Below are 25,912 nucleotides of genomic sequence, written 5' to 3'. Positions count from 1 at the left end.
GCCTCCCACCACCATGCCCAGCCAATCCAAAAAGATCTAGGACGACAGGCACCTGAAAGAGCCAATAGGAGGACGCAGGCAGAGTAGGGCGCGGCCCGGTGAACCGGGTACCTAGCGCTGGGTCGGGTTTGGTAAACCCGGGTGTCGGGAGGGTGGGAGGCGGCGACGTGGCGGCACGCCCGGCGCGCTGGGCGGGCTGGGTGCTGACGGGGCGGTGCAGGGGTGGCTCCGGCGCTGGGTGGGGCGGTTGGGGAAGGTAGAAGCACACCGACAAATACTGCTCGTGTTTCCTGAGCCTGGTCTGTGCGAGACGTGATGCTCAAAGCTTTGCGGCGATGTCATTTTAATACACTCAACAACCTTATGAAATGAGCCTTATTACTATCTCTTTTTTGCAAATGAAGAGCCTGAAACCGGCCTCCATAGTTTGTGAGCTTAATGTAACCATATGCTTTATATTCTCCTGAGCTGTGCTATTATCGTGCGTTATATTCTTACGAGCTCCATTTCTTGTAACCTTTCGCTCACTCTGGGACATTCCATTCCAAGAGAGAATTTCCAATGCAAAAAGCACAGTGGGGTGAAACTGTTCAGGAACAAAGGGGTTTGCTGTGACTTAAGAAAGTTAGGTTTGAGTCATAGTCTGAAGGGAAGAAGGATGCAAACATTTATTGAATACCTACTGAAGGGTGTTTATTACCATTCTGGGGAGGACTTCCTTGATTTCCTCCCATCACCGCAACCTTTTTCCAAATAGGAAAGTTTCCCCCCCTCTGTATACTCATACAATGTAGTTTGCACCTCATTTATAGCACTTATTGCAATCATACTTTTATTATAAAAAGTCACCTCTGTATGTAGACCTGTCTCTGCTAGCCTGTGAGTTAATTCAGACTCTGGGATTTATCCTATTCTTATCATAAATCGGTACTCCACAAATGTTGAATCAAACGGAAGCCATCATCTCTTACACAATAAACAGCGACCACTGGCATCCTAGAAACAGGTGATGGAATTAGGTGTAGATGAGAAATTGAGAAACATAGGTTAGAGCCCCAGTTCTGTGACTGAAAGGTCAAGATCTTGGTATTCTTATCAAAAAAGAATTATTGAAGCATGTGTTCTCTTAGTTCCCTCCCAGCCCCTGGGTTACGTAGTTCTGGACAGTTAACTCTCCCCAACTTGTCTCCAGCTCCTTCTGTTTCCTTCATTTCTTCTATTCCACCCCCTCTTCCTGAGCTATGAAAATATTTCAGGTGTCAACTCAGCTCTTCCCAAAGACAGAAAGTGACCAGCCAGGGCAGCTCCCAGAATCTCGTCCATGCCACACTGGGTCTCCTGGCTCCCTCTGGAGACTAGTTAGCTGCCTAGGGCCTGAGACAGAGAGAGATGACAGAAGAAGGTGTGTCTGAAGTGTTATTGATGGTTGGCGATTCTACTCCGGATTTCCTCATCTTCAGGTTCCAAGGGTGGGGCTGGCCTTTTTGGTGAATCCTCAATCTGTTGGCATTCTCAGAACCTAATTGATACATTGTGCTTGATATCTAAATATATTTAATTAAACAGCTTTATTGAGGTATAATTGACATATCATAGGTCATACATATTTAAGATATCCAGTTTGATAAGTTTTGTATACACCCATGAAAATATCACCACAATCTAGATAATGAACATACCATCACTCCCAAAAGTGTACTCACGCTCCTTTATAATCCCTCCTTTTTATCCCCAGAAAACCACTAATCTGCTTTTGTCACTAGTTTAGTTTGCATTTTCTATAATTTTATGTAAGTGAAATCATACAGGATATGCTCCTGGGGGGTGGTCTAGCTTCTTTAATTCAGCATAATTATTTTGACATTTATCCATGATATTGCATGTATGAGTAGTTCATTCTTTTTTATTGCTGAGTAGTATGCTATCGTATGGATATACCACAACTTATCATTCACTTGTTGATGGACATTTGGTTGTTTCCAGTTTGGGGCAATATTATAAATAAGGCTGCTATGAATATTCATGCACAAATGTTTGTATGGTCATATATTTCATTTTCTCTTGAATAAATATTTAGGAGTGAGTGGCTGGATCACAAGGTAGAAGTGTACTTAATGTTTTGAGAAACTGGCAAACTGATTTCCAAAGTAGTTGTATCGTTTTAAATTTCTATCATCAGTGAATGAATGTTCCAGTTATTCCACATCCTCCCCAGCACTTTTATTTATTTTTATTTTTTATTTTTTATTTTTTCAGTGTCATTTATTGTCTGTCATTCTTTTAAATTGTAGCCATCCTAATAGGTATATAGTGGTATTTTGTTGTGGTTTCAATTTGTATTTCCATAATGATTGATGATATTGAGCATCTTTTCACATGCTTATTTACCATCCATATACCTTCTTTGGTGAAGTGTCTGTTCAAGTCATTTGCCCATTTAAAAAACTGAGTTATTTTTATTTTAAAAAAAAAAAAAAGCCTGGCCTGTGTTGCTTAGTGGTTTGAGTGTGAACCCAAGCACCAAGAGGTCACCAGTTTGATTCCTGGTCGGAGCACATGCCAGGGTTTTGGGCTTAATCCCCAGTAAGGGGCATGCAGGAAGCAGCCAATCCATGATGTTTCTCTCTCATCAATGTTTCTATCTCTCTATCCCTCTCTCTTCCTCTCTAAAAATAAATAAAAACATATTTTTAAAAATCATGCTATTTTTTTTCCTTAATATTGCATTTTGAAAGTTCTTTATATAGTCTAGATTCAAAACCTTTATCAGGTATATAATTTACAAATATTTTCTTCCAATCTGTGGCTTGTCTTCTCATTCTATTAATAGTGTCTTTCAAAGAGCAGTTCTTAATCATAAAGATGTCTAATTTATCAAGGTTTAACTTATGAATCATGTTTTTGGTGTTCTATTTAAGAAATCTTTGCTTAGTCCAAGGTCATAAAGATAGTCTCCTATGTTTTCTTCTAGAAGTTTTATGGCATGTAAGTCATAATTCATTAAATTATTTTTTTTGAAACAATTTTATATTTGCAAAAATAGTACATGAATTCCATATGCCTTTCACCCAATTTCCTCTAATGTTTCCCTCTTACAAAACCATAGTACAATCATTGGAACCAGAATATTAACATTGGTGCAATACTGTTAAGTAATTTACAGACCTTTTTCAAATATCACCAATTATTCTACTCATGTCTCTTTTTTTGTACAGAATCTAATCCAGGATCCCACATTACATTTACTTGTCATGTCTTCTTAGTCTCCTCAATCTGGGACAGTAATTCAGTCTTTCCTGAAGAGTACATGCCAATTATTTGGTATAATGTCCCTCAGTTTCATTTTATCTGATATTTGCTCATTATTAGATTGAGGATAATTATGTATTAACAACTGTATTGAGATGTATGATTCATTTTGAGTTAACTTTTGTATATTGTGTGAGATATGGGTCAAAGTTCATTTTTTTTTTCCCATATGGATATCCAATTGTTCCAGCAACATTTGTTAAAAAGAGTATCCTTTCCCTACTGAATTGCCTTTACATCTTTGTCAAAATCAACTGATCAAGTAAAAAAAAAAAAAAGATGTAAGGAAAGAAAAAATAATAAATTGACCATATATGTATGAGCCTATTTCTAGATTTCTATTCTGTTCAACTGGTCTGTTTTTCTATCTTTATGTTTTGATTACTATAGCTTTATAATAAGTCTTGAGATCAGGTAATATAAGTCCTCCAATTTTGTTGTTTTTTGTGGGTTTTTTAAATCCTCATCAGAGGACTATGTTCCTATTGATTTTAGAGAAAGAGGGAGGGAGAGAGAGAGAAACATCAATATGAGAGCAAAACTTCGATTGGCTGCCTCCTGCACTGTCCCCACCAGGGATCAAACCCACAACCTAGTCATGAGCCCTGACCAGAATCGAACCTGCAACCTCTCCTGTTGAACCATGAACGCACTCTGGGCCTCTCAACTCTGAGAGCAAGGGGAGGAAGAGGAAAAGAGAGAGTAGGGGCTGAAGGGGTGAGAGGGCCCTGGGGTGGTCTGGGCTCACTCAGAAATACAGGGCACTGATGGAGCCTTAAGAAAAGTGGGACCCTAGCTGGTTTTGCTCAGTGGTTAGAGCATCAGCCTGCAGACTGAAGCGTCCGGTGTTTGATTCCAACCAAGGGCACATACCTCGGTGGCAGGCTTGATCTGGGGCACCAGTCAGGCCTGGTGCCAATTGATGTGTATCTCTCTCTTTCTCTCTCTCTCTTTCCCCCTTCTACTCTCTGAAAAAAACAATGGAAAAAAATATCCTGGAGTGAGGATTAAAAAAAAGAAGAAGAGTTGGGATGCACTCCCTTCACCTCTCACTTCCCTTCCCCAAAACTGCCTTTGCTCCCACCAAAAACACTAACCTTTATTTGTATCAATCCCAAACTCCTTATGTGGGCTGGAAACTGGGGACTCAAAAGAGATGAAGAAGCTGTGGGGCCCCTGATCTCAAAGCACTCACATCAACTGGAAAAATAAGACATACAAAAAAGATTTTTAAAAATGTAAGATAGTAGCAAAATAATCTGGATGAATTCAGAGAAAGGCAGACAGCTGGCAGAGCAGGTAGAGGAAGAGATGGCAGAGTTTGGTTTGTAGTGAGGGGCATGTAGGGAGAGTTTAATCCTTGTGAGCTGAAAGCTTGGGAGTCCAAGGGAAGAAATTACATCTGAGCACCAGTTACACTACACCTTCACTTCCCCTTACCTCAGTTCAGGCCCAGAGATGGGAAACTGCCAGGGGTTCTAGAGAAGGTGATCTAACCAGCTGATGAGCAGATGTGCTTCCAAGGTCATTGTCCACAGGGCCATGAATGCCAGATGGAACCACAGGTTGAGGGGGAGGAGCATGGATTGGGGGAGTGGCATGGAATACCACCAAAGGCCTTTGAGGGTCACACAAGCAGGACTGTGCCTCAGCAGGACAAATTGGGAGGCTGTATGTGGAACAGATGGCAGAAACAGAGGCTGGAGCCCAGCTGAGGTTATCACAACAGTTCCCATCAGGCCCACACCAGACTTAGTCCATGTCATGATGTGGTCATTGATACTCCTCTCTGGGTGTTTTTGTCTATGGACGATGCCACTACTTGTCTTCCCTCAGACTCAAGATCAAAAGGGTCCAAGCAAGCAGGCCCCCTCCTTTATAGTCTTGTTCTCAAAAGGAAGTCAGCACCTGGAGCTGCCATGGATTTGGAAGGAGGGGCTGGGTGTGAGAGATACAGAACATAAGGGATCAGGAGAACAGACTATAACATGCAAGAGAAGGAGGAAGTCCAGGCAGAGTTTATTTATGGAAAAGCCTAAGTAACAGTCTAAGCTGTCTAGCCTTTTCACAGCCCTGGCAGAAGCTTTCAGCAAATTCCTCTCACGCAGAGGCCAGACAGATTCCCAGGGGTTTGCACCTTGGCCCATACTCCATCCTGAGTGCCTACTATGTACTTCAAATCCCTGCTCTGGATGCTGAGGTGGAGGGCATCCCAAAGGGAAGAAAAGCAAAATATACGAGTCTCAGTCTGCAAGAAAGAGCCTGGTTAGATCCCAGCACTGACAGCATATAGCTCTGGACTTCCATGCTGGAGGGGTGGGGAAGGAGAAGTGCAGTGCTGGGTGGTAGTTGATACTGAATTGTGCAACCCAATTTAGACAGCAGGGAGGGACCTAGCTAGGCAGGTGGGAGCATTCAACAGAGGAAATCTGTAGGGGTGGTGGTGGTGGCAGCAACGTGGGAGGGGGTAAAGGGGAGCTTAAGAAGGGAATATTGAAGAGAGTGATGGATCTGAGAGGCTAGCAGATTATTGGGCTTTTCTGCAAAGGAGGAGCACAAACAATTTTAAAAACCACACTGGGATCCTGCAGGGAGCGCAGCCATCTCGTCCCCATCCCAACTTCCCACAGGCCTTTGTGTCTTATTCAGGAGCAAAGAGCTGGAGCCAAAGAGAAAAGCCCTTGCCAGAACCATGTGCAGAGCCAAATAAAGTGATGTGGGTGTGGGGACAAGACAGATCTCTGCACCCTGGGGTCAGAGCCTGGGGCAGGAGGTCACAGAACCTCTGCAGAGTGGAGGAGAACTGCCTCCTCCCACTCCCCCAAACCCCCTCCACCCTACCTGTCGGATCTGCATCAATGTCTCAGGGCTGCTGGAAGACCCTACTCCCCAAATGTGGATTCTAGGGTCCCAGGGTAGGCCTGGAGGCCAGTGCTGGGAGCGAGGTTCTTTTATATTTTATATTCACCTAAAAGTTCAGGAAGCCCTGACATTCTTGCTTGGAGGCCCAGAATTTAAACTTAGTCACTGCCCAGAGCCCTTGTTTTAGGAAAGAATGAGCCGGCTGTTGCGTAACCCAGAGCCAGGAGGGTGTGGGTTGCTGAAGGAAACGGTCCTTCTTCCTCCCTCTAGGAAGGAAGGCTGGGCTAGGAGTGCTAGGAATGGGCAGGGCCTGGGTAAGGGCAGGGGTAGGGTGAGGAGACACCCCTAGGCATACAGCACAGCCTGAGAGTCCAGATAACCCGCTGGTTGATACTGGGTGGGGAAGGAGCGGGGGACAGGTTCTGGGAAAGGAGAGGAAAGGAGGATAGGCTGACTTGAATGAGGGGAGGGAGGGTGGTGTGTGGGGGGGTGTCCTTACTCTCTGGCCACTGTTCCCAAGAGCACCCAGAATATGGGCTCCTATAACTCTTGCCCAGCCTCCTCCCAATTTCAAATGGCCAATCCCCCCCCCCCCCCAGGTGTTCAGCCAGTTCTCACCCTCCCACGCTCGCCCCTCTGGCCCCACCACAATATTAGAGTTTCCAACAGTTTGTTCAAGGTGAGCCCCCCTACCTCACTCCTTGCCCCCAAACCCCTCCTATCATCTTAGCCCAGGATGGCCCCCCTGACACCTGTTTCCCCCAGATTGCATTGCAGGGAGAGTGTCTCTTGCCCCTTCCTCAGTGCCGCTCTTCCTCTCCTTGTCCTTGACAGACTTCCTCCCACCAGCAGTCAGTGCTTAACCATCAACTCAGCTTTTTTTCTTTTCATTCACCCCATCCCTCTCCTGACCCCCACACACCATCCCTTCTCCGTGCACTTTTAGACCCAATCTTCTCACTCCCCACCGGGGTCCCTGCATGCCCAGCACCCCCTGCACCTCCACAAAAACTGGATTTCAGGTTTTCCCTCCATCCCAACTGCCGTCCCCTCCTCCTCGCCCTCCCTCCCCATCCTCCAGGCCCTCCAGCCAGCTGTCCCTCTTCCAAATTCCCGGCCAGATTCCCGGGAACAAAGCAAGAAAAATCCGAGTAATTTGGGAAGTGGACAGAAACTGGGAAGGGAGCGGGGAGGAAGAGTGGGGAGGACGGGGGGGGGGCTCTCCAGTCCCACCCAGTTTAGTGAAAGCCTCTGCCTTCTCCCCCCACCCCCCTCCCTTCACCTGGCTCTTAAAGGGCCGGGCCCCTGACCCGCGGCTATTTAAGACCGTGGGGAGGCGGCAGGCAGCTGCCGCGCTACGACTGCTCTGGAGGAGCGGACCCCGCAGACCTCCTGACCATGTCCCCCCACAGGCTGCTGCCGCCCCTGCTGCTGCTCCCCCTGCTGCTCTCCGCGCGCCCGGGAGGCGCCTCGGTGCGGCACCCAGCGGGGTGCCCGGGGGGCTGCACTGAAGAGGAGGGCGCCGGGCTGCCGGCAGAGAGCTGTGCAGAAGCTGGGGGCTGCCTCCGGAGGGAGGGGCAGCACTGCGGGGTCTACACTCCTAACTGCGCCCCGGGACTGCAGTGCCAGCCGCCGGAGGAAAACCAGACGCCCCTGCGGGCGCTGCTGCTGGGCCGGGGCCGCTGCCGCCCCGCGCGCGCGCCCAAGGGTGAGTCCGCGCCCCGCCCCGCCCCGCCCCGCCCCCGGGAGACCCGCTTCTCTGCGGGCAGGGTCCTGGAGAGGTGGGCGCGGGCAACCCTACAAGCCGCTGGGTCCTGCCACTGACGCTTCTACACCCCCTCAACACGGGGGGGGGCACGATAGAGGGGTAAGGGGCAAGTGGGGAGGCAGCCAGATGGCTGGGGTGCAGCTAGGGGCCCTGGAGATAAGGCAGGGAGGTGTCTGAGCTCTCAACTTTTTTTTTTTTTTTTTTTTTGCTCTCCTCTATTACTTTCTCTTGAGGAAAAAGAGATGGGGAGATGGAGGGGTTTATGGCCATGCCATATGCCACAGCAGCCCAGTTCCTTCAGTCCTAGACCCCCAAATTGGAGAAGGGACCCAGAGGTTCTCAGCTTCCACTTGGAGAAAGAGAGAATGGAACACCAGACTCCCAAGTCCTGCACACACTGAGAAATATCTCCTCCTCTCCTTTTAATACTGGGGTGTCCAAGGCATGAACATGAGTTCTAGAACAGAAGATGACCTCAATCCAGAGTTGATTCAGACTACGCCAGGGTCAGAGGGTAGGTGCTGGGGGTCCTGGTGGTGGGGACTAGAGGTGAGAAAAGAAGGAATCTGCCAAATCAGGGTTATGATTTAAAGCTGCCACCCACCCTACCCCAGAGTGGAGAAGAGAAGGCTGAGTCAGTGGGTGGGTGGGACAGAAGTAAGTCAGAACCTGAAAGATGGGGGACAGCAGGGAGACGGGGAGGGCAGGAAATGCAAACATCTGCCACCCCAGGGGTATCTGAGCTCCTGGTTTCCTCCATGGGAAGGGATGGGAAATTAACATGGAGCTCCTTTCAATCCCAAGTGCAAGCATCCAGGCTGCTAGGGATCCTCCTAACAGGGGTAGTCCAGGTAGGTCAGAGGGGGCAGTAGGAGCATAGTCATGATAGGGTGTTAAATGGAGGAAATGAGGGGCAAGGGCTGAGGGGTGTGGAGGAAGGAATATCAGACTCCAGACCGCAGATGAAGTGGCTCCACTTTTAAGTCGTAGGCAGATGAGGGCACTATGTTTCAGGGTTGGGAACCCAAGCAGAGCTTGCTTTGGGCACTGAGAGGGAGAGACAATCCCTTCAGGGGTCATAGTATCTAATTTTACAGGTAGGTGGATTCCAAGCAATTCATGCTCGCCTTTCTGCCTTTTCCTCACCCTGATGCTATGATGCCCTGACTTATTTCCTCATCTGGTTCCATCCTGAGCTCGCCCCAGATCCCCCAGACACCATATGTGAACTTTCCCCAGAGCCAGGAGCCACCTGCAGGTTGGACGCCCCTCATTCCCACACTTTTGCAACCTGCACTCTGCCCATCTTGGTTAAGGACAGACTCTCACATTCTCCTGGGACCACTGGGGTTGATCTGGGCTGAGCCACAGGGGACCAGAAGGAAAGGCCCTTACTGTCCCAAAAGTAACCACTTCTCAAGCCTGGAAAAGGTGGGCTGAGTCACAGCAGGGACATTCGTTCCATTTCCTTGCTGCTGACCCCTCCCGTATCCATTGCTCTTCTGCCCCATCTCCCTGACTTGGTGCACCCCCTGCTGGCCTCTTGTGGAACAGCCAGGTCTTTCTCAGCCCAAGACCAAGGCCTCCCAATGTAGTCTCCCTTATCTGCTGGAGACTATGTTCCAAGACCCCCAGTGGATGACTGAAACTGAGGATAATACCAAACTCTAATCAACTTCAACTCTGCTGGGAATGTGGCAGCAGCTTCTACACCAGCAGATGCAACCTCTCCAATAACTTTTATATTTTTCAGTCCAAACCTATTCCTGAGTATGTAACCATCCCTTACTTGCAGTAAATGTATTGGTGTCACTCATTTCAAGGGATCCCTTGCTGAAGTCTTCATATAGGGTCACTGTTTTTTGTTGCAACATACTGCTGTCAATTGGAACACTTTACCTGTTTGTGTCTTCTGCCCACAAACTTAATGTCTTCTCCATCTAAGCACTTACTGTGGCCATAACTTTTCTAGTTTGATGTGCAACAGCAAAACTAGCATTAATTTCTTTTTCCCTCTGCATAATTTCATGGAAAGAAGATTCGTTTTACTGTAGATCTTAGCAACCTCAGCATACAATTTTTATTCTTTCCTTATTAAATTGGGAACTTTCACTTAAAGGCAGCACTTTTGGGCTTCTTTTCCATATCCAAATTGCCAGCATCACGACTCTTGCACTTTGGGGCCATTACTAAGTAAAATAAGGGTGACTTGAACATGATACCATGACTGTCCATCTGATAACAGAGAAGGCTAATAAGTGACTAATGAATGGGGAGCATGTACAGAGAGGAGACACTGGGCCCTTGGATGATTCATGTCCCAGGAAGGAAGGAGCAGGAGAGTGAGAGATTTCATCACACTATTCATAATTTAAAACTTATGAATTGTTTATTTCTGGAATTTTTTATTTAACATTTCACAGAAAGTGAAACCACAGATAAGGGGCAACTATTGAATTTGGATTTGTTCACAATTTTTGCTTTCCAAAGTGCTCCTCTCTTCTAAGCCTTAAAACTAGTCGGGGGATGTTGTTAGGAAAGGTAATAATACCATTTGCCAGAGAAAGAAGCTGAGGCCAGGAGAAGGTAAGGGTGGAGCCAGATTCTAACGCCCCCCCCCCTCACTTCTACTGCTCCAAAAGCCCCTCTCTTCCTCCCACTTCAGTGGGTAGGAGTGAGCAAGGCTCTTTCCACTTGGTTCTGGTCTTTGACATCTGGCTGATTTCCGGCCTCTTCTTTCCCCATCTTCTTGTGACTCTAGGGGAGAATCCTAAGGAGAGTAAACCCCAAGTGGGGACCACTCGCCAACAGGACATGAACCGCAGAGACCAACAAAGGAACCTGGGGAGCTCTACCACTCCTGCCAGGCCCAATCCTGGGGGTGTCCAAGACACCGAGATGGTGCGTTTGGGGCTGGCAGGGAGCAGGACGGGTGGGGAGCCCTGGAGATGTCCATCCGAGACTGATTCCTTGGGCTCAGAAAGGTCTCCCATGTTAGCCCTGGGAGCCTGGCTGGTGGGGCCAGGGGACTGTGCAGTGGAGCTCAGCTGGAATAGTTTTAAGCTGCTTGCTCTCCCTTCCCCCAGGGCCCATGCCGCAGACATCTGGACTCAGTGCTACAGCAACTCCAGACCGAAGTCTTCCGGGGATCTCACACCCTCTATGTGCCTAATTGTGACCAAAGGGGCTTCTACCGGAAACGGCAGGTGAGGCCACTCCGCTCTCCTCCATCCATCAGTACAAGGCCCCTACCAGGAAGGGGGGGGCTTACACAGTTGCATAAATAAGACACTGTCCCTGCCTTTAAGGATCTCCCAACTTCTGGGCCCACGCAAATAACCAACCACACACTGTAGTAGAGGAGTTAGACTACCTAAAGAATACCTCACCCACAGGCACACGAACGTGAGGTGTCAGTCACCTAGAGGTGGTTGAGCCCCACCTGCAGAGCCTGAGAATTTGCATTTCTAACTCCTTTCCTGATGATGCTGATGCTGTTGGTTTGGGAACCACCCTTCGAGAACTACTGTTCTGCCTAGAAGAATGGGCACAGTTTTGTGGGTGGAGAAGAGAAGCGAGGGAAGGGAACTCAGCAGGACTCGAGGTCCTGAGAACTCAGGTGTTTCTGCATACTCAGACTCAGGGGCCCGGAGCCCCTCCCCAACCCATGGGACCCCTCCCATCTCTCCTGTTGGAGCCTCGGCCTCACCTCTGATCTGTTTGCCTCTCTCCCCAGTGCCGCTCCTCACAGGGGCAGCGCCGAGGTCCCTGCTGGTGTGTGGATCGGATGGGCCAGCCCCTGCCAGCATCCTCGGACAGCAATGGAGGCTCCTCTTGCTCCACCGGGAGCAGCGGCTAAGGCTGGATGGGGACCCACAGGGCCGTTGGCAGGAGCATGGGGCTGTCATATTGGGTCATTTGTTGAGTAATAAGTAACTCAAGGGCCCTGAGTCCCACATTCCACCTTCAGGCCCTGCCCTATTGTCCCCCTCATCCCTGGGCATCACACATGGAAAGATTGTTGCTGTTGGCTTGGGGTGTTAATAAAGCTTGGGGGTCTCTGGTCTATGTCTCTGTGTCCACCTCACATTTCTGGAGCCCCTGACCCTTCTCTCTCCCCCCTTTAAAGCCCCCCCCCCAGAAGTTCTCCTTTCCTGTAGACTACCTTCGGTCCTTCCCGCTGCACTTGGAAGGAGGCAGCATTGGCAGAGCCTTCAAGCCCTGAAGCCTCACCCAGCTACCCACCAGGGAGTGGGGGGGGGGTAGGGGGTGGGGGGGAGAATAGAGGTGGAGAGACACTGAGCCCACGGCCTTGGTCTGAGATTGTGATCTTTTTTCTAACATGATCTTTGGACACAGGGGAGAGGAAGAATTAATAGTTAATCCCCAGCAGGAACCTAACAAAGAGGAACTCTCAAAGCACTTACCTTCTGTTACATCCTACTAAAAAGGGAAGGAACTTAATTATTTATTGAGCTCCCCTCATGGACTGGGCCCTGGCCCACGTGCTTTTACCTGGACTACCTCATTTTGTGCTTACAGGAACCTTGTGAGGTAGGGACTTTTGCCCCAGTTTTTCAGAGGAGGAAACTGTGGCTTAAAAATATTTGGGTCACTTACCTAAAATTACACAGCCAGGAAATGATAAAGGGAGGACTTAAATCTAGTTCTTCCCTATATGACAATGCCTGGCATTCCTTAGGTGCTAAATATATTGCCTACATGCTAACCAAGCAGGTGTAGGGAAGAGCTGACATTCAGGGACACTGGCACCTAGCACTTCCTGGAAGGGCCACAGCTCCACAATTGTCACAGGTGTCAACCCCATCAGAATATTAATTACATGCATACAATGCTTTCAAGTTGACAAGGTCCTTTCACACACCTTATCTCTTAGTCTAAGGGAGCTGAGTGTACTGATATCTGAAGAAGTTTCTGAGTCCACCTTGACCTTCAGCCTGCTGGGAAAGAGATTGGAAGGTGAGCCATACTAGGTGATAAGCCTCAGAGAGGCAAAGTCCCCCTTCCCACCACATGCATACTCACTACTCCTGTGGGAAGGAGAGCACACTTGCTCAGAACTGGGCATCTGGGTGGTGGTTGGGCTGTTGCGGGGTTGCATCTAGTTCATCCCTGCAACAGTCCACAGAGCCTGAGGCTGAGAAGCACTGCCCTCCGGATCATATAACCTATCATGCTCCTGGAGGCCTCCTCCTCCTGAAAGGACTTTAGTCTTTGGAGCTGTCAGCTGAGCTGACAGATGGTTGCTCAGAGGGTTGGCAGACTGTGAAGGAAACGAAGGAACACGGCAGAGGCCACCTGCTGCCCAGTCAAGACTGACATCATGGAGCCAAAGGCAGCCCGATCTCGGAGGAGAGCAGGGTCCAGAAGAGAGCAGGAGAACCAACCCCCAGCAGGAGGTGAGCCGCCCTCTGGGAGTGCAAAATGCTCAGGTGGGTTTAGAGGTGAGGATATCCTGTTGAGAAGGGGCTCCTGCTTTCTACCTGAAACTCTTCCTGCTGTCCTGGGAAGGCAGACTCTGGACTCTGCCCCTAACCACCCAGCTGGGAGACAGAGAAGGGACGGAGAAGAAAAGGGACATTCAGAGCTGTGGCCTTGCCTTGTCTTTCTGACGCTCTAACCTCAGGGTGAATAGAGAGGCTTCCTGTTCTCTGAGTACCCTGTTTCCAGTAACACCATCAGGCTCCCTGCTCACTCTCTGACAAAATAACTTCCCCTTCTGACTGCCCCACCCATGATACTAGATATCTTCTGATGGGGTGGGGGTGGGGGGGCTGGGAGGCTGCTGAGCACACAGAAAGCATTTCCTGGCAAAGGATAACTCTGGGCTTACACCAGGCAGTAGAACCCTAACCCCTCCCCTTTGTGTGTGCCCTTTGACCCCTCCTTTTAGGAAATGCTGAGGCACTTGAAGGCCCTGACTTGGTGCAATGGACCCAACATATGGAGGTGAGGGACCTTAGAGGTCAGAGGTCAAGATGGACAGGTCCTGGAATGGAGGGAGGTAGGGATGAGGACCAGTTTGGTGATAAAGACAATTGGTTTTTGGGAGGTTTTTGGGTTCAAACCCCTCAGATCAGGTGAGAGCTAAGGGTTCAGATGAGGAGGTCTGAAACACAGGTCATCAGGGCAGGGGCCAAAAGTCCAACAGCAAACAGTCTTCTGTTAGTGGGGCTAGAGGTCAGGAGAGGGAAGGCTGGGGTCAGGGAGAAGAGAGTCAAGTCAGAGATGACAAGGTTGTTGGGACTGGAAATGTTGCTACTGCTGTTTCTCCTTGATCGTCACTGCTGCCCTGGGAAGGCAGAGGGAGATAAATTATTGGGGAACTTGTGGGCAGGAACCGCGCTTTCTGGATCCTAGATCGATGCTCAACCACTGAGCCACGTGCAGCCAGGCTAGAAACCACGCTTTCTAACCCTAGCATTTGTGTGTATAGAGAGAAGCTCAGTTGAGTGAATGAGAGGATGGTGAACTGGTTGGAGGGACAGTGGGCCCTGCTTTGTCCTGCAGGCTGTGAAGGCGCAGCTGCTGGAGCAAGCACAGAGACAGCTGCAGGAGCTGCTGGATCGCGCCATGTCGGAGGCGGTACAATCCTACCCATCACAAGGCAGACCTCTGCCCACCATTCCTCCAGGCTCTCTGAACAAGTAAGAGTCTGAGGAGCCAGGGGCTGAGGAATGGCTGGAGCAGACTTCTCCACTGTAAGATTACAAGCTATAATCATCATCCCATGTGCCCTTTGCCAGCACTGGTGTGACCCTCACTTCAACTTCCCCTCTTCTCCTTTTATTGCCTCTGCCTGCCTGGCACTGACCTTCTGCCTGGTCCTGCCCTCTGGCCCTAGCCTTGACCTTCTGCTACTACTACCCTGGGCTCCCAAGTATTGATCTTCGGCAAGGTCCTGCCCTCTGCCCACTGCCTTCTTCCTTTGGTTCCCGACTCAGAACAACTGTCTCAATTCAGTACCCAGGAGCCATCTCTGAAGAAACGTAAAGTCTTTATCATCCGCAAGTCTCTGCTTGAGTAAGTCAAGGGTGAGGACAGGTTGGAGGGAAAAGAAAGGGCTTTGGCTGGGGGTCCAAGATACCTCAGTTTTCACCCCCAGGCTCTAGGTGGTTTGGGAGAGAACCTAGAAAAAAAATTTTAAGGTTCAGTTTCCCTATTTGCCCTGGGTATGGCTGTGGAAGAAAGGCCACCAGGTTAAATGTGTCTGGGCTAGAAAGGGCTTTGGACACATGTCCTAGTCACATCCCAGCCCTTAGAATTTCCAATCACTAGACCCCATCCCCACATGTGTATGGTGCCTGAGCTAGTCCACATGACCTTGGGGACCCTTCCACACTGACATGCAGGCCCCTCTCCCTCCAGCGAGCTGATGGAGGTGCAGCACTTTCGGACCATCTACCACATGTTCATCGCCGGCCTGTGTGTCTTCATCATCAGCACCCTGGCCATCGACTTCATTGACGAGGGCAGGTAGGCCCCTCTCCTGCCCAGGATACGCATGCAGATCAGATCAGACCCTTTGGGTCCCCAGGGCTCCATCTACCACTGGCCTGAAAGGGCACAGGTTCCCCTTTGATTATTGCACACACATCAGTGTTGCTTCCAACAACATTCCCACCTAAAACACACTCTTAGTTTCTTCTTTCCACAGCCTTGGATGGCCCTTGCTCTGTCCCCCCAGGGTTAGCCACCCTGGGGACAGCCATTCAAATACTTCTCAATAGGAACCTTGTCTTGAGGCAGATATACATGTGTGTGTGTGCACACATACACACACTTCCCACCCCACACCTTTCCAAGTCAATGATGCTCAATTCAAGTAACCTCCTTTGAGCATCTTCTAAGGACCAGCCCTGGGGGCCAGAGAAATGAGGGGCAAACCCCATCCCGTCTGTGAGGCACTCCCAATCTTGTGGGGAAGACAGACATGCACACAAGTGCCTTGGTGGGTTGTTTCCCCCAAAAGCACCCTCTCCCTGCTTGGGGGATGAGCTTCAGAAGGCTGTACCTCCCTGGGGTCTGTACTTGCAGGCCCACCTTTGATAAGTAGGGCTTAGGAAGCAGTAAAAGGAAGAAGACCAAGGATCTGCAAGTTCAGCAACAGCAGCACTTCCTTTGCATAAATTGTTGCTAATTATGAGTATTATAAGGATCAAATCTCAGTAAAAAGTTCAAATACATGTAAAGTTACAGTCCTTCTTGACCACTCCCACTCAATCCCAGACAGCTTCCCAGAAGTCACATTTTCGGCGGTTTTGAGAATTTCCCTCCAGAGCAGTTTCCATCCATATGTATATAAGAACCAAAGAGATGGATATGGTAGAGCTTTACATAAATAAGACACTTACTGTAACTATTGTTTTGTTTTCACTCCCTGACAACCGGGTTTAGAAATCTTTCCATGTCAATCCATTGTTTTTAATGACTGCAGAGTCTGAAGGTGCCCGGTTTTGTTCACTTAGTCCTTTCCTGATGGGCATGTAGGTCGTTTCTCATTGTCACCCTTTAAACTGTATACTCTTAATCTAAGCAAACAAAACACTCAACAGGCCGCCGGCACTCCAAAAGAACGAAACGAATGAAAATCAAAGTTAAATGCGAAGTACCTCCTATCCTAACAACTGTGGCCTGCAAAGCACAGAGCCCCTCTGCAACACCACAGTATTCACGTGGAAGCGAAACCATTTCCTGACAGAGTCTCCTCAGGCAACGCCGTGCAGGAGAAGTCCTAGGCAGCCGAGGTGCCACCCTGAACACTTTCAGAGGCCAGGAGCTCACAAGCGAGACACCTGTTTATCTTCCAAGAGCTCTGGCTGCAGAGGAGGGGGAAAGAATGGGCTACACATTTGTCTACTTTGTCTCTCCTTCCCCACTCCAAGGCTGATGCTGGAGTTCGACCTATTGATCTTCAGCTTCGGACAGCTGCCCTTGGCTCTGATGACCTGGGTCCCCATGTTCCTGTCCACTCTGCTGGCGCCCTACCTGGCCCTCCGGCTGTGGGCGAGGCCGCAGGCCAGCGGGGCCTGGACGCTGGGGGCGGGCCTGGGCGGCGTGCTGCTGGCGGCTCACTCCGCGGTGCTCGGCGTACTCCCGGTCCACGTGGCTGCGAAGTACCAGCTGCCGCCAGCCTCCAGCTGCGTCCTAGTCTTTGAGCAGGTGATGCGCTGGGGGGGGCGGGGGGGGGCGGCGGGGGGCGGCGGGGGGGCGGCGGGGGGGAGGCGGGGGGGCGGCGGGGGGGCGGCGGGGGGGCGGCGGGGGGGCGGCGGGGGGGGGAGGCGGGGGGGAGGCGGGGGGGGGAGGCGGGGGGGGGAGGGAAGGTACTTGATACAGTAGAGGCCGGGTGGAGCTAGTTACTAGGGGAGGAGTTCGTTGCGAGGGATTTGAGCGGACCGGCTGGCTCCGAAGAAATGTAAAGGAAGTGGAGCGAGTCAAATGTAATCTGACGCACAGGGGTTGGCCCAACGAAGGCCCTGGCCTTTTCGGTACCCCCTCACTTTCGATCCATCCCAGCAGTAAAGTAATGCGGCAAAAAGATAAAGTATGTGCTTTGACCGTACGTATTTTATGACCTGCCTGCTTTAATCCCTCTCTCTCTCCCCCTCTCTCTCCCCCATTCACTCTCTCTCCCTCCCCCCTCTCAATGGAGAGGACAGAGAGATTGTGATATGCTTAGAGCCACACAGCAACTTAACCTCTCTTCTCCTCCATCTCAGGTCAGACTCCTGATGAAAAGCTACTCCTTCCTGAGAGAGGCTGTGCCTGGTATCCTTCGTGCCAGAGGAGGTGAGGCCTTCAGCTGGCGCTGCCATGAGCTCAGTCCTCTTGGCTGATTGGATAAAGCCAGCAGTGGCAGGATCCTCACAAAAGCTCTGACTTCCTAAGCCCACCCTGCCCACTGGGCACACCTCTGGCCTCCACCTGGGCTCTATGCGCCTTAGACATTAGGCCTTCTCAGGTCCCCATTCAGAGATGACACCTCTGTTGCCCAGAACTTCTGATGCTTTCCCATTTCCAGGTCCAGCCTGGAGAGAGAGGGAGAATGGGTAGTGGAACTTCTGGGTGCCAAATAAAGCTTCAGCCACAGCAGGCTCTGTGCCAGAAAATGGGGTGCCTGGAATGGAAGTAAAAGAGGGGCTCAGCTCTTGCCCAGTTTCACCTCCCCCACCCCACCTCAAACCCAATATCCAGCCCTTCCCCAGCCCATGCACTTCCATCCTGGTCAGCTCTCCACACCCTAGTCCCAGCCTCCCTTACCTCTGCCCTCTCTCCCTTCCCCCTTCACTGATGGACCCTTCTCACTCCTCCCCAGGAGAGAGGGTCCTGGCCCCCAGTTTCTCCAGCTACCTCTATTTCCTCTTCTGCCCCACACTCATCTACAGGGAGACTTACCCCAGGTAAGTCCCTGCACCCTTTCCCCAAATGCCTGGGCCCATCAGGGACCTTCCCCTCCTCTTCTCTCCCTGAGGTCCCTAGCCTCACCCCAGACACTTTCTCAGGAAGCATCCCCATCACAGAGATAAGAAAGAAGTGGCAGGTAGACTACCCCTTCTCCTTGCCCAGCCCATGGTGACAAGAGGGTCATCAACTGTCCTGGTTTGCCCAGCATTGTCCCTGGTTTAGCACTGAAAATCCTAGATCCTGGGAAATCCCTCAATCCAGAGCAAACTCCAGATGGTTCGTCACATTAGTTGACACACAAGCTAAAAATCCATTCACCATCTCTGCTAAGTGTTCTAGTTCCCCACCTCCCCAGATAACCCTCCTAGGCCTGAGCAATTGAAGGGCTATGGAGAGAGGGCCCCAGAACCTGGGTCCTGGCCTGAGCAGGGAACAAGAAACATATAATCCCCGTTGCTGCTGCAGGACACCCAACATCAGGTGGAATTATGTGGCCAAGAACTTTGCCCAGGTCAGAAGATGGGGTAAAATGGTGGACCACCTGTGACTCATGATGGCTGAGGGGACATTTTTTGGGAGTGGGGTGGAGGAAGCCTGGGGAGGAGGTCAGAGGGAAGAAGAGGCAGATGCTGGGCCAGAGTCAATTCCACAGTGAGGGGGCAGCTACCAGTGCCCCCTCTCAAAGTTAGGTGTCCACCACTCCCTCTTAGGCCCTGTGCTGCGTCCTGTATGCCTGTTTCATCCTGGACCGCCTCTGTGTTCCTGTCTTTGCCAACATGAGCCGGGAGCCCTTCAGCACCCGAGCCCTGGTGCTCTCGATCATGCACGCGACATTGCCAGGTATGCCCACCAAAGCAGGACTGGGGAAGGCTGCGCCCTAGAAAGGCTTAGGCAGGAATTTCCCACTCCTCTTGCTCTTTACCTTCAGTCAGTTTCAACACCTTCTCCCTCCGAATCTCCCTTCACTTCTGTCCCCTCCTATCACTGCTCATTGTCAGGGTCTCAGTTCAGATTGCCGTCTGCTCCCCTTTTCCACATCAGCCTCCCAACCTGTGTCCCTCCCACCTGAATCTTTCCTCTCCCATCTGCCCCTGAGGATATTGCTGCCCAGATGAACTTCCCTCCTACAGATTAATCATTCTTGATTCTGCTTCAAAAGCTCCAGTGACTCCCCATTGCTGGGATCTCCAGATAAGATTTGAATCTTGGCCTGGCATTCAAGGCCTTTCCTGTGCATCACATCCCACCATAAGCCCAGCCATTCCCTGAAAGGCATGTACTTTCATGCCTCCAGACCTTTGCTCATACTAGTCCCTCAGTTTGGAATGCCCTTTCACTACTTTCCAGTTGTGAAATCCAGTTTCTTCTTAGAGGCCCATGTGAAAGGCACTCCTTTAGGAAGCCTTCCCCTTTTAAACCATCAATTACCATGACCTACCCTGTGCTCTGCACTCCCAAGCACATTGATGGCACCACAGTTACTCTCAATGCATTTGACCTTGATGTGTGGCTGGACATGCCTCTCTGTCCCTGTCTCTGTCTCTCTTCTCTCTCTCTTTCTCCAGCCACTGAACTCTCAATGGCCAGGGGCTTTGAAAATCATCTTATATCCCCAATCTCTGGCATGGAGCTCATGAGCAAATGGATGAATTAATAAAGGCATGACTTAGTAAATAACTGATATATGATGGGTAGGACTGAGGCCTAGTTGCTGGGGAAGGGCTCCTCAGATCTTCCTGGGGGTCCCAGGTGGGCCAGTCTAACCTGCAGCCCCTTGTCCCCACTTGCCAGGCATCTTCATGCTGCTGCTCATCTTCTTTGCCTTCCTCCACTGCTGGCTCAATGCCTTCGCGGAGATGCTACGATTTGGAGACAGGATGTTCTACCGGGTGTGGCCTGGACCTGGGCCACTTGGGAGCTAGAGGCAGGGAGAGATAGGGAGGCATCTGGGGAGGATGGTGGCTATGTTGGGTGTCCCCTTAGCTGTGCCATCAACCTCCCACAATGAGAAATTTGTCCTCTGGGTGTAGCTAAAATGCCACCCCTCCGCCTCCTGACTAGCCAGGGCTAACTGCTTTTGTGTGGATGGAGGGGGAGTCTCAAAAAGAGGGGGGAATAACAGGGAAGGCAGGCATCCCAGGTCCTGAAGAGGGAGCTGAGAGAGTGCTTGCTGTTTCTGTTTTGCCTGGAGTCAGTCCTTGTGGGAGGACATTAGGGCAGGGGGCAGGGGTGAGAAGCTGGGACTGGGAAGAGAGGGGGCCTTGATGCTTACTCCTCCCACCCCTCCCCTCCCCTCCCCTCCCCCAGGACTGGTGGAACTCCACGTCCTTCTCCAACTACTACCGAACGTGGAACGTGGTGGTCCACGACTGGCTGTACAGCTACGTGTACCAGGACGGGCTGTGGGTACGGCCCTGCAGAACCTCTCAGCTCCCAGTTAGTGGAGCCTCTGGGACACCCTCTCCTTTCCTCCCTCTGCACCATCCAATCTGCGGGTCCCCTGACTTCCATCTGCCCCATCCTACCCAACCCAATGGGCAGAAAATTCATCTTGTGACCCAACTTCCTTTCTTTCTTATCCTTGATTCCACCCCCTCCACAGAGAACATGACTATATTCTGCCCTCCTAAAGAACATGAATATATCAATTTTCAGTTACCAAGAGTTGTTACACACATTTAATCTGCACAGTAACCCCAAGAAATGTTATTATATCCCCTTTTTAAAATTGCATCTAAGGCCCAATGGGCTAATAAAATGCTCTTGAATAAGACATGTCAGCCCTTCTGACCTCAAATCCCATATTCTTTCCATTGCACCACATATGCTCCTGGCTTTCTTAAAGAGGGGGTTTTTGTGGAGGGGTCCTACGGAGAGTCATTCCGTATTCCTCCCCTACCCCTTCCAGCTCCTTGGTGGCCAGGCCCGAGGGGCAGCCATGCTGGGCGTGTTCCTGGTCTCCGCAGTCGTCCATGAGTACATCTTCTGCTTTGTCCTGGGCTTCTTCTACCCTGTCATGATGATACTCTTCCTTGTCATTGGAGGTAAGCTTGGCTTCTGTGTACCACTGGGGGGGAGTTCATCCAGAGGAAGGAGGCCTGTGCAACTGGTCCTGGAGAATCCAGATTGATGGGGGAGGCCACAGCCACAGGACAGAAGGGGATGTGCATACCTTCTGGGAGAAGGCGTGAGAGTTGTATGTGAGAGCTGGAGTGGGGAGAGACTTGGGGGCAGGGATGGAGGCAGCATCTGATGGCAGCAAGAGGGTATCTGGGGATGTGGGAGATTTCTGGCTGGAGAGGAGCATCTGAACAGAACACACAGAGAGAAAGGGGAGAAAACTGGTAGAGGTTGGGAGGTTCAGTTTGAGATCCAGGATATTGAAGGGTAAACTGAGGAATCCTGGTTTTACATGAACCAGCTGAGACCTCCATGGGTTTCTGGAGCTGGGTTCAAGATCTTTCCCAATGGGACCTTCCTGTTCCATCTCTTCCCAGCACCCTGGGATGGGAGAGCAGCCAGGAACAGAAGGCACCGGTATCTGGAGCTGGGGTGACAATCTTTTCTCCTGCTTCAGGACCGATGAACTTCATGATGCATGACCGGCACAAGGGTCCAGCGTGGAACGTGCTGATGTGGACCATGCTGTTTCTGGGCCAGGGCATCCAGGTCAGCCTGTACTGCCAGGAGTGGTTTGCACGGCGGCACTGCCCCTTGCCCCAGGTAAAGAACCATGACATCCATACTCAACTCTCCTTCCCAACATCTACCCCCCTATTTTTTCTCAATTCAACAGCTGTGATCAGGAGCCAGGGTCTGGTTTGGGGGTGATGGGCTCCCATGTCTTGGGTGCACAGAGTGGGCACTGGGAGGGACCTCATTCATAGCTCACTTTTCTCTGGCACAGACAACCTTCTGGGGGCTGGTGACACCTCGATCTTGGTCCTGCCATACCTAGAGGTCAGGGCACCATCACTGTCCTGATGACACCACCAAGTTCTTCTCTGCCTGCAAAGCCTGGGGCCAGGTCTCATCTCTCTGCACTCGAAGACCTAGTTCTGAGGCAAGGGGGCCTAGCATGCATGGCCCCATCAGGGAACTCCAGGGGCTCAGATCTGTGGACCTGTAAACAGCTGAGCACAGACCCAGAATGGTGATGGCTCTTGAGCCTCCACCCCCATAGACTGGGCACAGGGCCCCCTCCCACCCCATGGCTGTCCAGATTTGAGGAGACTTGAAGAGACTCACATATTTGGTGAGTGTGGGGTGACTTAGAGAGACCTGTGACCGCTGAGGTCTGAGAAGGGTTTTGGGTTTTTTTGTATTTCCAACACACTAATAAACTGCATTTCTTTATATTCATTCATTTGTTTATTTAGTCATTCATCATTTGCTGAAAGCCCACTTTTGATAGGCATTATTGAAGGTTGTGTCTGCAGAGGCAAGACTTTGTGGTGAGAGGGGCTGAGGGTCTCCTGCGACATCCTGCCTTACCTTCTCTATGCCACTCCCCTCTCCCCAAAACCTAGCCTCGCCTCCTCTTCCACCTTGATTTCTTCTTCAGCTCCCATTTCCACACCCTTTTAACCTTCCTGCTCTCGGCAACCTCCAGCACATTTTGAGAGGGCACAGAGCAGGCCTCTTTTCATTCCATAGACCCAGGAGAGGAAACTCCTACAGAAAACTTAGGCAAATTTTTCAACTTCATGAGCCTCAGTTTCCACAGCTATAAAATGGGCATTATAATTAGGAGTGTCCCCACTGTATGGGGACAGCAGGTTGAAATATTTGTATTCAGAACTATTCCAGAAACCAAACTGTCTGGTCACCCTAAGGAGAAGGTCATCTCTGTCTTCCCTACACAGATTCGGGAGAGCATTAGCTCCAGGGGGACTGAAGACCAAATAAACCAGGATCCCTAAGAGAGAGGGAGGCACTTTTAAAAACATTTTAACAGTGTCTAGAGAATATCTTTTCATGTCAATAATATAGATCTATTTTATCATTTTAATTTTAATGGCATTACACTGCATGAGTATGCCTTAATTTATTTAACTAATTACGTACATTTCAATTGTTTCCAGTATTTGCTCTTTAAAACAATTCTATGATGAACTATCTTATATATATATACACACATCTTTGTTCATTTTCCTAGGAGAATATTCTAGAAGCAGAATTATGGGAACATTGAGTGGGCTTATTTAAATTTTATACAAATTGCCCAACTTCCCTCTAGAAAACTTACGTGAATTTACAGTGTATAATATTGCCTGCCCATCTCCCACCCCCTTGCTGCTACGGGGTTTTGTCAACTTATTTATTTTTACCAATCTGATAAGCAGAAAATTATGTCTATTATTTTTATTTTGCATTATGCTTACTACTTTTTTTTTTTTTTTTTAGGGAGAGGGGGAGAGAGAGAGACAAATATCAATGTGAGAGAGACACATTCATTGGTTGCCTCCTACATGCGCCCTGACTGAGGCCAGGATTGAATCTGCAACCCAGGTACATGCCTTTGACCAGGAATCGAACCCATGACCCTTCGTTGCCTGGGCTAATGCTCTAACCACTTAGCACACCGGCCAGGGCTATGCTTACTACTTTTAAAAATTGAATATATTTCCCTGTGTGTACCAACCATTTTTATTTAATATTTTATTTATTTTTGATAGACTTTATTTTTTTAGAGCAGATTTAAGTTTGCAGCAAAATTGAGCAAAGATAAAGATTTTCTGTATATTCCCTGCCACCACCCATAAATAGCCCCCCCATTCTCCCTACTCCCCACTAGAGTGGTATACTTGTTACAGCTGATGAACCTACCCTGGCACATCATTATCACCCAAAGTCCATAGGACATTAGGGTTCACTCTTTTTTGTTGCACATTCAGTGAATTTGGATAAATTGATTTGTTTCTATTTTTAATTTTTTCCAGACTTATTAAGATATTATTTACATATAACATGTAACTTTAAAATATAAAATGTGATGATTTGATACATGTGCATTTTGTGAAATGATTACCACAGTAAGGTTAGTTTTTAACACCTCCATCACCCCACATAATTACCTTTTTTTTTTTTTTTTTTGCATCAGTGATGATAACATTTATGATCTACTCTCTTAAAAACTTTCAAGTATGTGGTATGGTATTGTTAATTATAGTCAGCATGCTGTACGTTAGATCCCCAAAACCTTTTCATCTTACAACTGGGAGTTTGTACCCTATGACCAACATCTCGTTTCTCCCACCCCTAACCCTTAGTAACCACATTCTACTCTTTATTTCTATGAGTTTGGCCTTTTTAGATTCCACATTGAAATGAGATCACACAGTATTTGTCTTCCTGTGTCTGATTTATTTCACTTAACATAATGGCCTCAAGGGGATTTGAACAAATTTATGACATGTATCCACTATTATAATATACAGAATACTTTCATTGCCCTAAAAATCCTCTGTGCTCTGCTGAATATCTTATTTTTTATTTTGTTTATTTATATGTTTATTTTGACTGGCTAACCAAACTTTAAAATTTTTCATTTTTATTTTATCTTTAAATAAGCTTTTTATTTTGAAATATAGATTCATATACAGTTGTAAGAAATAATACAGAGAAATCCTGTGGACCCTTTCCCTCCCCATGTTAGTATCTTGCAAAACTGTGCACAACTGTATGCAAAATGACAACTAGGATATTGACAATTTAGTCAATATATGGAACATTTCCACCACAAGGGGATCCTTCATATTTCTCTTTTAACCCATACCCGCTCACATCCCTCCCACCTCACCTCCTTCTTAGACCCTAGAAACTACTAATCTGTTCTCCATTTCTATAATTTGGCCATTTCTCAAGCTTTATTTTTTAAACATAATCATGTCTTTAAAATGCAACAAGTTCTTTATCTCATCAAATAAGTAATCAATGTTCAAATTTCCAATTTTCTCATTTTGTTGTTGTTGTTGTTCGCTTGGTTGAATCAGAATCCAAATAAGGTAACTTTCTTTTTATCTGTAGGTCCTTACTCCATCTCTTAATTTCACTTTTTTTACACACAATAAAATGTACAGATCTTAACTGTTTCATTTAATGAATTTTGTATTCTCCTATGTAATCATCAAAACTTGCCCTGGCCAGATGGTTCGGTTGGCTGGAGCTTCATCCCGTACACCAAAGGTTTCGGTTTTGATTCCTGGTCAAGACACAAGCCTAGGTTGTGGGTTTGATCCCTGGTCAGGGTGCAAACCAATTGATATTTCTCACTCACATGGATGTTTCTCTCTCTCTTTCTCTCTCTCTCAAAATCAGTAATAAAAAATAATATCCTCAGGTGAGGATTAAAAACATTTTTAAAAACATTCCATGCCCCCAGGAAATTCTTTTACATCCATGTCTAGTCAACTCCTCAACAAGAGGCAACCACTTTCTGATTTCTACTCTCATATATTAGTTTTGCTTGTTTTACAACTTCATATAAATAAAACTCTACAGTATGTGCTCCTTTATGAATGGCTTGTTTCTCTGAATATGTTTTTA

The 25,912-nt window shown here is 48.9% G+C and overlaps 2 protein-coding genes across 3 annotated transcripts; both read left to right on the top strand.

The window, feature by feature from the left end:
- Nucleotides 1–7,320: 7,320 nt before the first annotated feature.
- IGFBP6 (insulin like growth factor binding protein 6) lies at nucleotides 7,321–12,003 on the top strand. The gene is made up of 4 exons (XM_081127553.1): nucleotides 7,321–7,879; nucleotides 10,701–10,840; nucleotides 11,026–11,145; nucleotides 11,676–12,003. Exons 1-4 carry the CDS (start codon nucleotides 7,570–7,572, stop codon nucleotides 11,796–11,798), a joined length of 693 nt encoding a protein of 230 aa, XP_080983679.1. The 5' UTR covers nucleotides 7,321–7,569; the 3' UTR covers nucleotides 11,799–12,003.
- Nucleotides 12,004–13,194: 1,191 nt separating this feature from the next.
- SOAT2 (sterol O-acyltransferase 2) lies at nucleotides 13,195–22,726 on the top strand. Of its 2 annotated transcripts, none has more exons than XM_081127551.1 (15): nucleotides 13,195–13,359; nucleotides 13,854–13,909; nucleotides 14,471–14,607; nucleotides 14,924–14,983; nucleotides 15,329–15,436; nucleotides 16,846–17,122; nucleotides 17,680–17,749; nucleotides 18,276–18,360; nucleotides 18,830–18,875; nucleotides 19,075–19,204; nucleotides 20,156–20,253; nucleotides 20,672–20,770; nucleotides 21,273–21,408; nucleotides 21,942–22,087; nucleotides 22,272–22,726. In XM_081127551.1, exons 1-15 carry the CDS (start codon nucleotides 13,284–13,286, stop codon nucleotides 22,320–22,322), a joined length of 1,575 nt encoding a protein of 524 aa, XP_080983677.1. In that variant the 5' UTR covers nucleotides 13,195–13,283; the 3' UTR covers nucleotides 22,323–22,726. The 2 variants fall into 2 exon arrangements, with proteins under 2 accessions (XP_080983677.1, XP_080983676.1); XM_081127550.1 differs by having other exon boundaries at nucleotides 13,201–13,392.
- The last annotated feature ends 3,186 nt before the right edge of the window (nucleotides 22,727–25,912 follow it).

The sequence above is a fragment of the Miniopterus schreibersii genome, assembly GCF_964146895.1.
Source record: "Miniopterus schreibersii genome assembly, chromosome: 2".
NCBI lineage: Eukaryota > Metazoa > Chordata > Mammalia > Chiroptera > Miniopteridae > Miniopterus > Miniopterus schreibersii.
Note: the sequence above shows the minus strand (reverse complement) of the source record. Positions and strands in the feature narration are given on the sequence as shown.

What these genes read in the sequence shown, in the direction of transcription:
- IGFBP6 (XM_081127553.1), top strand. Translation starts at nt 7,570, where the DNA reads ATGTCCCCCCACAGGCTGCTGCCGCCCCTGCTGCTGCTCCCCCTGCTG. An exon ending in CCCCGCGCGCGCGCCCAAGG is followed by an intron (nt 7,880 to 10,700) that starts GTGAGTCCGCGC and finishes TTGTGACTCTAG; the next exon opens with GGGAGAATCCTAAGGAGAGT. An exon ending in GCTTCTACCGGAAACGGCAG is followed by an intron (nt 11,146 to 11,675) that starts GTGAGGCCACTC and finishes CTCTCTCCCCAG; the next exon opens with TGCCGCTCCTCACAGGGGCA.
- SOAT2 (XM_081127550.1), top strand. Translation starts at nt 13,284, where the DNA reads ATGGAGCCAAAGGCAGCCCGATCTCGGAGGAGAGCAGGGTCCAGAAGA. An exon ending in TACAGGGAGACTTACCCCAG is followed by an intron (nt 18,361 to 18,829) that starts GTAAGTCCCTGC and finishes TTGCTGCTGCAG; the next exon opens with GACACCCAACATCAGGTGGA. An exon ending in GGCACTGCCCCTTGCCCCAG is followed by an intron (nt 22,088 to 22,271) that starts GTAAAGAACCAT and finishes TCTCTGGCACAG; the next exon opens with ACAACCTTCTGGGGGCTGGT.